This window comes from Chenopodium quinoa, unplaced genomic scaffold (genome assembly GCF_001683475.1).
Source record: "Chenopodium quinoa cultivar QQ74 unplaced genomic scaffold, ASM168347v1, whole genome shotgun sequence".
Lineage (NCBI taxonomy): Eukaryota > Viridiplantae > Streptophyta > Magnoliopsida > Caryophyllales > Amaranthaceae > Chenopodium > Chenopodium quinoa.
In genome coordinates, this window is record NW_018744647.1 from 1,042,947 (window position 1) to 1,057,200 (window position 14,254).

The 14,254-nt window shown below is 27.0% G+C and overlaps 1 protein-coding gene across 1 annotated transcript; it reads right to left on the reverse strand.

The window, feature by feature from the left end:
- Positions 1–604: 604 nt before the first annotated feature.
- On the reverse strand, positions 605–10,719 carry LOC110701652 (protein FAR1-RELATED SEQUENCE 5-like). Its single transcript, XM_021879266.1, has 4 exons — positions 10,632–10,719; positions 10,117–10,179; positions 6,172–7,163; positions 605–1,135 (listed from the first exon to the last, which is right to left on the reverse strand). Exons 1-4 carry the CDS (start codon positions 10,717–10,719, stop codon positions 605–607), a joined length of 1,674 nt encoding a protein of 557 aa, XP_021734958.1.
- Positions 10,720–14,254: the final 3,535 nt, after the last annotated feature.

Sequence of the window (14,254 nt, forward strand, 5' to 3'; positions counted from 1 at the left end):
TAAACTATGATTTTCAGAAATAATAATATTTGTATCTGATTATAATATGTTGTTCATTGTTCATTATCTTCAGGAATTAGATTATTTTTGTCATTTATTAGATTTTTTTGTCATGAATTAAATTCTGTATGTCAGGCATTAAAATATTTTAATCAAGAATTAATTTGAATATTTCAGGAATTAGATTGTATATTTCAGGAATAAAATTGTTTCAATTAGAAATTAGATTGAATAGATCAGGAATAATATTATATTTTTCATGTATTAAATTTTTTTGACCAGGTATTAATTTATTTAGGTCAGGAATAAGATTATCTAGGCCAGGTATTATAATATTTAAGTCACCTGTTACATTTCTATTTCAGGAAATTATTTATGTTAGTAATTAAAATATTTAGCTCAGGAATAAAGATATTTTTATTTTATACTAAATAAACAAGTAATAAATTTTAAAATAACAAAGTATGTACGTATCTGATTCATTCTCATCCCATATCCTTGATTTAGCAAGCTTGGTCCAACGTTTCAAAATGTATCTCTCTAGTATAGAATGTATGTTGTACATTTGCATTTTCTTGATAATGTGAAAGCACATAAATCCAGTCTATGTGAAGCACATACAAGAACACATAAATTCATTGGTTTGACAGTGATATATGACTTGATAGGTGTGCATATAATCTTCATCAAGAGAAACATCAAAGAATTTGACGTATTGCATTGAAGTTGGCTTTTCCTTTGCATATGCTCCTAGGCTGGTCTCAAATTCCAACTTAAAATCCTTGTATAAGTTCAGAGTATAAACTTCAGCAGCATGTTTTAAGATCTTTGTTTTTGTTTTTGGTTTCTCAGTAGTACATCTGAAGTTGTCACTCTTTTCAGTGTTTCTCCATCTTCTCACAGTAGCTTCAAATATATGAAAGAACTCCAAAAGTTTAGTGGTTTTATTGGCCTTAAATGAAATTGCTCTGTTTGTTACTTCTACTCTTTGAGATGAAAGGATTCCCGCAGAGAAAATATCCTTGCTCAAAACAGTGCACCATTTTTCTCGTAGCCCGAACAACCTATCAAACCACTCTTTTTTTTCTAATCCATATTTTTGAACCATCTTTCCAGACATCTTCGAATTCTGATTCTGAATCACAACCACTTAAGCACTTGTGAAACATATTCTTGAATTCTGGGTTGTTTTTTAAAGTTCCAAAGTGTGATACAAAATTCTTTTGCAAATGCCATAGACATAGCCTATGTCTTGAATTTGGATAAACCTGCAACAATCAAATAATTTCATTTTATAGTCAGATATTAGATAAATAATGGAAGAAAATAATAAATTTTTGTCAGGAATTAAAGAGTCAAAGTTAGATATTATATAACTCAAGTCAGTTATTAATTTATTTTTATCAGGCATAACAATTTATTAGTCAGAAATTAAAGTGTGTTAATCACATATTAAACAAATAATGTCAATTATATATTTATTTTCTTCAACAATTATAGAACAATTTGATATATTTTTATCAGTGTTTAGATTATATTTATCATGAATTACATGATATTCATTAGGAATTAGCAAAGTTATAGTCATTATTTAGACAACATAAATCAAATAATTTCATTATATAGTCTGATATTAGATATATAATGGCAGTAATTAATAAATTTTTGTCAGGTATTAAAGTGTTAAAGTTAGATATTATATAACTCACGTCAGTTATTAATCTATTTTTGTCAGGCATAACAATTTATTAGTCAGGAATTAAAGTGGTTTAGTCAGATATTAGATAAAAAAAAATCAAGTATTGTAGTAGTTTCTTCAGGGAAAACATTTTTTAATACAGAAATTAGTACATTTTGTTCATATACTAGATAACTTATAAACAAATAATGTCAATTATATATTTATTTTCTTCAACAATTATAGAACAATTTGATTTATTTTAATCAGTTTTTAGAAAAATCAGGAATTACATTATATTCATTAGGAATTAGCAAAGTTATAGTCATTACTTAGACAACATAAATCAAATAATTTCATTATATAGTAAGATATTAGATATATAATGGCAGTAATTAATAAATTTTTGTCAGGTATTAAAGAGTCAAAGTTAGATATTATATAAATCACGTCAGTTATTAATCTATTTTTGTCAGGCATAACAATTTATTAGTCAGGAATTAAAGTGGTTTAGTCAGATATTAGATAAAATAAATCAAGTATTGTAGAATTTTCTTCAGGGAAAACATTTTTAATACAGAAATTAGCAAAAATTGTTTTACTAGTGTTTGATTTTATTTAGAGTTGCTTTCAGTACTTTGTGATTTGGATAAAGATTTTTAAAATAAAGATATTTAACATGAATATATTTACCAAGAATTTTGGATAAAGATGACAAAAATGTAAGAATAAGAATTATTCGTAGAAAATTATTCTAAAAGTAAAATATTTTTTTAATCTCTTATATTTGTCTATAAAACCAAGAATTGGTCATACATTTTGCATGTTTGTGTTTCTGTATATTCTCTCTCCTAAAACATACTCTTTTTCTTTATTCCTCAAATATGGAAAATAATTCTCAGTCTTCTACTTCATCAAACGATCTAGAAGAAAATGTTTTTGATAACTTTTAAAATAGATTAAATGATCTACTTGAGAGAAGAGATAGAGTGAAGAATGGGTTGATGAAACTGTATGAAAAATTTAAGAAGAACAAAATCGAAGAACTGAGTAAGAGAAAGAGGGTTGAAGAAAAATTCCAGGAAGAACAAAACAAAAAAAGAAAGAATACGATCAACAAAAGAAGAAACAGGAAGAAGAAAAAGAAGATCAAAAGAAAAAACAAGTTTAAAATCTCAAGAAGATGATTAAGATTTTAGGGTTTTTTTTATATATTATATTTTTCGAAATAGTATATGAAATCAAGTATATTTCAGTAATGTACTTTGATTTTATTTTGGTTTCTCATGTATTGTCTTTTTTTTCCAGTAAAATACTTGTTGGTCAAAAATTAGTATATTTAAATTTTCATATAATAGGTTATTTTTTTTGTCAATAATTATGATATTATTACGTGGACAGATAAAAAGCCAGGAAATGATGAATTGATTGATTTATAATTAAATTACTTTGGAAAATGCACAGTAAAAACTGATATAAATAAAGTATTTTAAAATCATACTCCCAAAAAAATCTATACACCCTTTCATATTTCTCTTCTGTTTGTTAAAAAAACCATTCATTTCTAGTTTTTCAACAAATGATGTTTAGCAATTTTGTTCAATTTTGTTAAGATATTAGATTAATAATGTCAATTATAATAATAAAGGTATTTACTTGTTAATAAAAAATTTATATATTTAGTCTTAAAATAGATTTAAATTTTCATATAACGGTTTAAATTTATCAGTAATTACAAATATAAACAGAAATTATATAACAATATTTTATGTTAGGACTGAGTATTATTACATGGGCAGATAAAAAGTCAGGAAATGATGAATTGATTGATTTACAATTTAATTACTTGGAAAACGCGCAGTGAAAACTGATATAAATAAAGTATTTCAAACATCATACTCTCAAAAAAATCTATACACCCTTTCATATATCTCTTCTGTTTGTTAAAAAAAAACCATCCATTTCCAGTTTTTCAACAAAGAATATTTATCAGTTTTGTTCAATTTTTATTCGAATTCAAGTATATTGTAACGTAGTATTTCAAATGGATCTAATAGACGACCCTCATTACATGGCTGCTCTAGAGGATGCTCCACATGCATTATCTGTTCCTGAAATCTTATGCATGTATATTTTTCCAACGTGCACCCCTCGAGCGCAAGCGATGTGTAATTGTGTTTGTAAGCATTGGAATGAATTATGGTATTTAAATACTTGGATTCCTCATGTAGTTAGAGCCAGGCAGGCCAGTGAAAGGTGGTGGCTTGCAACTGATATTATGAGGCATAATGGATATGGTTTTCATAATTCAATGGTTCAAGATTGGGCTGAATTTCTGGATGGGTTGCGATGGCTATTTAGGGATGAGGAAGATATGTGGAGTAAGAAAAGAAAGAGAGAGGAAGCTATTCAACCTGGCGGGCCGCAGAAGAAGATTAGGCTAGCTTAAATGCCCTGTAAATATGTTTTTCTTTAATTAAAAAGCAATGTTTTGTATAGAATTGTTATGATCTTATATAGTTTAAAGTGACAGTGTTCATTTGCTTTTGTAAGGCATTGTCACAAGTATGACAAAATATTATGAAGAAATATATACTAATTTGGACTTATGTTTTTGTTTTTGTTTGTGAATGAAAAAACACTTCTGAATAATTGCACTATATTACCTCAATAAGGAATACAATTATTTCGTTCAAAAATTACATTAATTTCAACAGGAACAGTTTTATTTTAGTATGGAATTATAATAACTTATGTAGGAATTAACATTCTTTTTTAATCAGGAATAATATTTTTTCTTTCAGGATTATTTTTCTTTTACTCAGTTATTATATTATTTATGGCAGGAATCAAATCATATTTCTTAGAAATTATTTTTTTTGTATTTGTGTAAGGAATTGTAAAATTTAATTCAGTTTTCTATTTTATAGTCAGATATTAGATAATTTTTGACAGATAATACTATATTTTAATCAGTATTTTAATATAATTAGATTTTAATCAGTGCTTTGGAATTAATGTTTTTAACTCAGAAATAAACTTAACTTAGACAGGAATTAGATTTTATTAGGCAGTTGTTACATTTTTGGATTGGTTGATTTATGCAGGCATAATAATATTTTACTCAAGAATAATAATATTTTAGTCAGGAATTAAAGAGTAACAGTTAGATATTATATAATTAACGTTAGTTATTCTTCTATTTTTGTCAAGCATAATAATATATTAGTCAGCATTTAAAGTATTATAGTCAGATAATAGATTAAAAGTTTCATATAATAGGAATTAAGGTGATTTAAGTTATTCCATTGTATTAAAAATCAGAAATAATATTATTTCTTTCATGATTATTATATTTTTAGTCAGGTATTATATTATTTAGGGCAGGAAATAAATCATATCTCTCAAAATAATATTTTTGTTGTGTTTTTCTAAGGAATGATAAAATTTTATTCAGCTATCCTTATATTAAAGTCAAATATAAAATGATTCTAGACAGATATTACTATATTATAGCCAGGAATTAAATATTTTCAGACTTTAATTAGTGTTATTTGATTTATGTCAGTTATTAATCTCTTTTTGTCAGACATAATAATATGTTAGTCAGTTTTTAGAGTATTTTGATCAGAAATTACATGAAATTCATAAGGAATTACATGATATTCAAATAGTTTCTTCTTATAGTCAGATATTAGATAAGTAATTGCAGTAATTAATAAATTTTTGTCGGGTATTTTAGAGTCAAAGTTAGATATTATATATATCATGTCAGTTATTAATCTATTTTTGTCAGGCATAACAATTTGTTAGTCAGGAATTAAAGTGTTTTAATTACATATTAAATATATAATGTCAATTATAAAATTTATTTTCTTCATCAGTTTTAATATTATTTTCATCAGATATTACATGATATTCATTAGGTATTAGTAAAGTTATAGTCATTACTTAGACAGAAATCAAATAATTTTATTTTATAGTCAGATATTATATAAATCATGGCAGTAATTGACATATTTATGTCAGGTATTACAGAGTTAAAGTCAGATATTAAATAATTCCATTAGTTTTTAATTTATTTTTGTGAGGCAAAATAGTTTATTAGTCAGGTATTAAAATGTTAAATTAGATATAAAGTTTAAGTTATCTATTCGTATATTATATTCAGATATAAAATAATTCTTGTCAGATATAACAATATTTTAGTCAGGATTTAAATATTTCAGAGTTTAATTATTGTTTATTTGATATTTTTAACTCAGAAATACATTTAACTTAGACAGGAATTAGAAAATATTAGTCAGATATAATGTGTTTTATCTTAGGCATTGATTGATTTAAGTCAGGCTTAATACTTTTTTCAGGTAAAACATTATATAGTTAGTTTATAATTATCAAGAATTAAATAAAAAATTCAAGATTATTTTATTTGATACAAAACATATCCCAATATAAAATACAAATACAAATATTAAGCTGAAACTGCTTACCTCTGGTATGGCGTTGCTCATTGCAAGATCTTGATCAGTAAAGATTGATTTTGGTTCAATTCCACACATTGACTTTTTGAAGATTGAAAGCATCCAAACAAATGTATCAGTCTTTTCATCAGTTATGAATGCACATCCAAACATTGTTGTTTTCCAGTGATTTTTTATACCAACAAATAGAGCACATATCAACCCATATTTGTTTGTTTTGTATGTTGTATCGAAGATTAAAACATCACCATAAGCTTTGAAATCTTCAAGCATTTGGGAGTCACGCCAAAAATAGCTCACAACATTATTTTCTTCTCCAAATTTCAATCTATAAAAGAATGAGGGATCTTGATCTGCTCTTTCTTGAAGGGTGTCTAATACATTTTGCATGTCTCCACCTTCAACCATACTCATTTTCACCCTTGATACATAATTAAGGTGATCTCTCTTAGTATGACCTACACATTCTTCTCCTCGAGCTTCATTGCTTATATAATTATAAGCATCCATTGGTTTAATACCACTCTCAATCATGCTCTCAATTAGTTCACCCATTGGAGCTGATATTTGCCTTTCTGATCTTAGATGATGTCGTTGAACTACTATAACCAATTCATGATTATGCTCCAACTCATGTGTAGCAGCTTCGAAATTTCCTTCTTTGTTTTTCTTGAAACGAATATGGGCTTTGCATCTAGTTCTTGTCTCATTTACCTCCCTATCTTTTCTCTTTTTTTCATCAGTTTTACCCAATATGGGTATTTCCACAGAATTTTTTTGACCTGCTATCTTCATTTTACCCTTTGTATGTCCTTCCTTAGAACATCTAAAATAAAACTCATACAATTTATTATTGGTATCTCTTCTCTTTGTTGATTTTCTGACACTGAAACCAACAGATCTTGAATGAGCTTTGTATAACACATATCCCTCATTGTAGTTTGATGTTGTATAACTTGCTAGACATCTACTTATGTTTTCATCCTTGTCATATTTGTAATCTGCAACAAAAGTATACATATGAAACATATCATAATTTATTTTTGTCAGTAATTACAATATTATAGACAGTAAATAAATATTTTTAAAATTTATAATACTTAAGAATTACCCCTTAGTCAGGAAATAGATTATTTAAATTAGGAATTACTAAATACTAGTCAGGAAATAAATCATCTCAGTCTGGTTTAGGATTATATTAATCAGGAAACAGGTAATATTGGTCAGTAATAAAATTATATCATTCACAAATAATAATATTTGTATCGGATTATAATATGTTGTTCATTGTTCATTATCTTCAGGAATTAGATTATTTTTGTCATTTATTAGATTTGTTTTATCAGGGATTAAATTCTGTATGTCAGGTATTAAAATGTTTTGATTAGGAATTAATTTGAATATATCAAAAATTATATCGTATATTTCAGGAATAAAATTGTTTCAATCAGAAATTAAATTGAAACAATTTTATTAATCTAATTTCAGTGACAAAAAATAGTCAAAATATTACTAAAAACATAGTCAAAAATTTTTGAATTAGAAATTAGATTATAATAGTAAGGAATAAAATTATCTCAGTCAGGAAAATAGATAATAAATTAATCAGGACATAAATGATATAGTCAGGTTTAAGATAAAAATAGTCAGTTAGATTATTGCATACAATAATTAGAATTTGAAAAGTCATGACCTTCCCTCTTCCAAAACATAAACACTCAAAAAACACGTAAAATCATTTACCAGACATAAAAGTAATTGAATAAAATGAAATGAATTTACTAGAACAGAGGTTAATTATAAATGAAAAACACATATTTGAAAAGGCATGACCTTCCCTTTTCCAAAACACTGCACCAATTCACGTTCTATACATTACATATAAGAAACCACAGTGTACAAGAAACTATATCCAGAAAAAAAAATTATTGCATACAAGAATTAGAATTTGAAAAGTCATGACCTTCCCTCTTCTAAAACATAAACACTATAAACACTCAAAAAACACGTAAACTCATTTACTAGACATAAAATTAATTGAATAAAATTAAATGTATTTACTAGAACAGAGGTTAATTATAAATGAAAAACACATATTTGAAAAGGCATGACCTTCCCTCTTCCAAAACACTGCACCAATTCACGTTCTAAACACTATATATAAGAAACCACAGTGTACAAGAAACTATATTCAGAAAAAAAAAATCCATATAAAACTATAAATTGCTTCAGTTTGAATTTTAATTAATTTTATAAGAATATAACTACTGCTACTACAAAAGGTATATTTTTTTCATATTATGATCATACATTTGTTAGTTTATTTTATTTTGTTTTGTTTAGATGGCTAATCAAATTGCACACCCAATTGATGCCTTAGAAGATGCACATCCAGCATTAGCAATTGAAGAGATATTATGCATGCATATTTTCCCTAGGTGCACCTTCAAAGCCCGGGCGATGATTAATTGTACATGTAAATATTATAATGAATTATGGTATTATAAATTTTGGATTCCAGAAATAGTAAGAAGAAATCATAATTCAAATCAATGGTGGGTTGCATATGACATTATGAGGAATAATGGTTATGGTTTTCACAATGGCATGGTGCAAGACTGGGCTGAATTTCTTGATGAATTACGTTTAATTTTTGCGGAAGAAGAAGCCAACAAGAGAGAGAGAAAAAGAGAAGAGGCAAGCCAACCAGGTAGAGAGGAAAAAAATTAAAATAGAGGATGTTATTAGTAGCTTATGTTCAATGTTTTGCACTTTATTATATTTGAATTAAAAAACATAACATTTCAGTAATATGTAATTTTTTTTAAATTTAGTTGATTTTATTTTATTTTTTGTTTTGTATGAAGTTATAAAGTAATTAAATGTTTTTTGAAATTTATAATACTTAGGAATTAGGATATCTTAGTCAGGAACTAGATTTTTTAATCAGGTATTACAATATATTAGTCAGGAATAAAATTAACTCAGTCAGGTTTAAGATAATATTAGTCAGGAAACAGATAATAATAGTCAGAAATTGTATTATCAAAATTATATACAGTTATTAAATGTTTTTAAAATTTATAATACTCAGGAATTAGCATATCTTAGTCAGGAACTAGATAATGTTGGTCAGAAAACAGATAATGATAGTCAGTTTTAAGATAATAATATTCAGATATATTATAGCATACAAATTTTTTTTTTTTTATCAAGTCAGAAATTTTTTTCTAGTAAGAAATTACAATATATTAGTCAGGAAATATATTTAGTCAGGAAATATATTATCTTAGTCAGGAAATAGATAATGATAATTAGAAATTATAGGAATTGGAAAGAAAAGAAATAATATTAGTCAGGAAATACATAATGATAGTCAGGTTTAAAATAATGATAGTCAGTTTTAAAATAATAATAGTCAGGTTTAAAATAATAATATTCAGGCAGGAATACTAGATTTTTTAATCCAGTCAGAAATATTTTAAAATTAGATAATGTTGGTCAGAAAACAGATAAAGATAGTCAGTTTTAATATAATAATATTCAGATATATTATAGCATACAGAAATTAGATTTTTTTTATCAAGTCAGAAATTTTTTTCTGGTTAGAAATGACAATATATTAATCAGGAAATATATTATCTTAGTCAGGAAATAGATAATGATAATTAGAAATTATAGGAATTGGAAAGAAAATAAATAATATTAGTCAGGAAATAGATAATGATAGTCAGGTTTAAAATAATGATAGTCAGTTTTAAAATAATAATAGTCAAGTTTACATTATTTTCACTAATTTCCATATAATTTTTTTTAGGAAATAGGTTTCCATAGGAATAAAATTAATTCAGTCAGGTTTAAGATAAGATTAGTCAAAAATTATATTGTCTGCAATTACATCAATAAATTACAGAGCATTTAATAATTTTACAGAACATTTAATTATCAGTATACCTATTATACTTGCAGCATCTTCATCTCTTTCTTCATCATCTCTTTCTTCATTGATATTGTCTCCTAAAATTACATTATCTACTGCATTCATCATTAGTGTTAGTATATTTGAATTTCACTCTAAAATTATCAAAAAACTGGATTCAAATTAAAATTAATTTTCTGCGACATGTAATATATACAATTTGAGAAATATAAATTAAGCCTGATTTCAAATTCGATTGGAATATAAATTAAGCCTGATTTTTAAATAAGTCAAAATTAACTACGATCTGAAATTCGATTGGCGTTGATTGCATATAATAAGTCGAAATTAACTCGAATTTAAATATGATCAGATATTAAATCGAAATTTACTACGATCTGAAATTCAATTTGGCTTGCATGCGAATTATAAGTCGAAATTCATATTTCAAATTCACTATGATACAATCTGAAATCATGAACTATGTAATTTGAAATTCTTATATATGATTCGAAATTACATACAATCAAAATTATGAACTAAATTGTACCTTTTTCAGCAGTAATTGAGCTAGAAATTGATTCTATAGGTGAATCAGAATCTCCTTCAATAATCATTCTATTGTTTGATGTCTCCATTTTTTTATGAAATTTGAAGAGTTGAATTCTCTGAAATTTAAGGAAATGAAGTGGTTGAAATTCGACGAAATGAAAGCTTTCGAAATTTTCAGTAAATGACGGCGCACGAAATTTTATGAAAATTGATGAAAACGAAATATTCAGACACTTTATAAAATGGCGCGCGGGCTTTGGTCGGGTTGATCAGGCCCGCGCCTTTTTAATTAAGGAGCCTGGACTCACGTGAGTCCAGTCTCACGCAAAACGCTTTGTTAGACACATGAATGCCAAATCAAATAGAGTAATTGTTGTTTAGTTTAAATTGTGATTTGGAAGAATAGGGTATGGCTAATACACTTTTTTCGAACATATATAAATGCCTAAATTTGTATGAACAGAAGGACAGATTTAATTGATTGTTCTATTTTGGATTGGAAAGTTTTTGAATAAGGCAATGCAAGATATGTAATCACTTTGAAAGTTGTCTAGAAGAGTTTTTTGGGTTAAGGGAACTAGATTCAATGAGGAAGAAAGTCTCAATCTCTATGAGATTCTGTTAGGAAGTTTAAATATACATTGATTTGAAGTTATTAGTTAACTAGAATTAGAGAGGATAATGAGAAATAAAAATTTAGGGGGGAATCAAATTCTTTAAAATAAGAAGAGTGAAAGAATTGTTAGTAATTGTAGTTCTAGCAATTAAAATTATAATAAAAGACCTTGTGAATGCAATAGTGGTAAAACTAATGAAGTTGGTTAATTCTCTTGGTTAAAAACAAAGAGTAATGCTGAAATGAGAAGTCTTGCAAGCCTAAAAAACAAGGCGGTCTTGGTATGAAAGATTGTATTACCTGAAAGGTTGTAGCAATGGAGAAATATATATGGGATAATGCTAATAAGAATGACAGTTTATGACTTCGATGGGTGAATCAGCATTATTTGAATAAATAAAATCCGAAAGAGAGTGGGTTATCCTACAAGGACTGGCTGGCAGTGGAAGCAGATTTGGAAAGTGAAGTAGCAGATTAAAAGACGCTTTACTGGAAACACCTGGAAAAAAAATGCTACAAGTTATATTGTGAAATCAGCTCATCAATGTCTGCAGCCTGTTAAACCTGATGTAAGTTTGTGTTATTTGGTTAAGAACAGGTATAACATTCTTAGATACAAACTGACACTTTGGATGTCTGTTTGATAAAGACTTAGAACAGGGTATAAGCTTCCACAATTTAGAAGCTTTTGGATTATGGAAATTTAGTTACTTGTAATCAGTGGTGTTGGAAGACTTAAAACAGATTTAAAAAACAAAGTTTTCAGAGTTTAAGCTATGCTTTGATTTACAACATATGGCAACAAATAGTTAAATAGTTTGGGAAGGAAAAATTGACAGTCATGAAGCAGTAATTAATTAAGTTTGTATAGATGTATATTATAGAATCTGTAGGATTATTTATAGCAAAGTTAAGGTTAAGGAACTAGCTTGGCTTAGAGTCTTATACCTAGGGTTTCTTGTTAGTTACACACATGGATGCTAGAAATAAGTTCTTATTAGTTATGCACTATGTTTATTATGCCTTTAGATTTCATCTTTACTCACAGAAATTGATTTCGTGTTAACGACACAGTATTAGAAGAGTTGTACTTCCTTACAGTCACAATTATATAACTACAGTTGGCTATTGTAGTTGCTTACATTGACTGCAGCAACTGTGATAAACATTGTGGTGTTGCTGTCAATGTATCATTTTATTGCCCTCAGTATTCTGGGTGAATCAGCAATATTTTTTACATGTCTAATATAAATTAACAACACTATTACATAGTGCATTTTGACATTTGATGCTGATGATAGCAATGCATCTTATCAACTTACTGCTTTAAGATCAATATGTGAGCAGATACACAATCTTACAATATTAGACATTCTTGACAAAAAAGAACGAATGTAAAAAATAAATTATATCTTTTTTCTTAATTTAATCTAAACTATAATTATATTCTATATTTTAAAAATTTCACCCATTTAATTTTTTTTTTCCAGAATTAATAGAATGACTTCGAAAAAATTGCTGAAGTTCTCAAAGGCAGACCTATGAACATCACAATTATTCGATCTCAAGCATTAAACAGGACAGAGGTGCTAGGATAACTGAACAAATGTATATTTTGCGATTGAATATCGATCCTATTAATCTAAGGCTTCAAATCAAAACACTTAATTTACAGTAAGTTTTTCCTATCACTCTGGATATACTCTTGTTTGCTACCTTCTTGATTGCTATCTAAAATCAGTATGTTGATTTGTAGACATTGAAAAGCACACTAAGTTACTGGTTTACGTGTATTCATTTAGACTATTTCTGCTACTATGCAGTTTAAATATATCAGATTCTTTTCTTTTTTTTTTCGTATGCTTACATTGGTTACCAGATTCTACTTCTTTTGCTTATAAGCTTTGTAATTGTACTTGTTTTCTTTTTTCTTTGTGTATAAGGAATAATGAACTTCTTTGTAATATAGCTTCTATGACTACCTGTTTATAATGCATTCCTTGATCATGTTATCCTATTCTTACAAGAAAAAAAAGAGAAATTTAAATGTTTACTTATACATGTTCAGTTTTCTCAACTATTAATTTGTAGCTTAACTAAGTTTATGAACTAACAATATATAACAGATCATAATATTGTCTCTAAAGGCACAATATAATAACTCATTAACTTTAAAACTTAATATTTTAAGAAGCAAAATAAACTAGATATCCTTACATTAGTTAATTGTTCATATGACCCAAAATAAACTTGAACACATCACTTAATTCATAATAAGTCTTTCACCCAAAAGCAAATCGGAAATTTTAACATAATACTCAAGCACTTGCATCCTTACATCATTAACTAAACGAAACCCTTAGAATAGTCCTACCATTCATTCAGAACTAGATCAACATCAAATATACTAGGATCATCCTTTGTATACTTAATGAATGCACCTTCATCTTCTTGAACATTGTACCTGTCAATAAACTCCCTTACACCATTCTTCAACGAGCACTGAGTAATTGTATTGCCTTTCCTCACTATTTTAAGCTCCACCTCAAAATGATCGTCAAAGTTTTGAAGAATAACATCAGTTGTCTCACCAAATCTACTTAAAAACTTCTTAGCAAAATCCAAAGGGACATTCGGCAAACAACGCCACCAGAACAAAAACAAATTTTTTTAAAAAAATTTACCTAAAACAGGAAAATGATTAGGGAATGCGTTTAAGTTTCTCAATATTTACAATCTTTGCTTGATTAAGATAGATTTTTTTGAAAATGAACCTGAAATTTGGTAAGCGACAACCAACAACAATTTCATCAATCCATTCATTTAATTCAATCATTTTCTCTGAATTCCCTTCGATTGCAGCTTTGCATCCACGTCTCTTACCAGAACTAGAAGAACCTTTGCTGTAGTCTGATCCTTGCACTTTTTTACATGCTGTTCTCCTTAAAATCTGCACAAGAAATGAACTGTGCCCATAATAGCTAAAATTCATAACATCACTAACC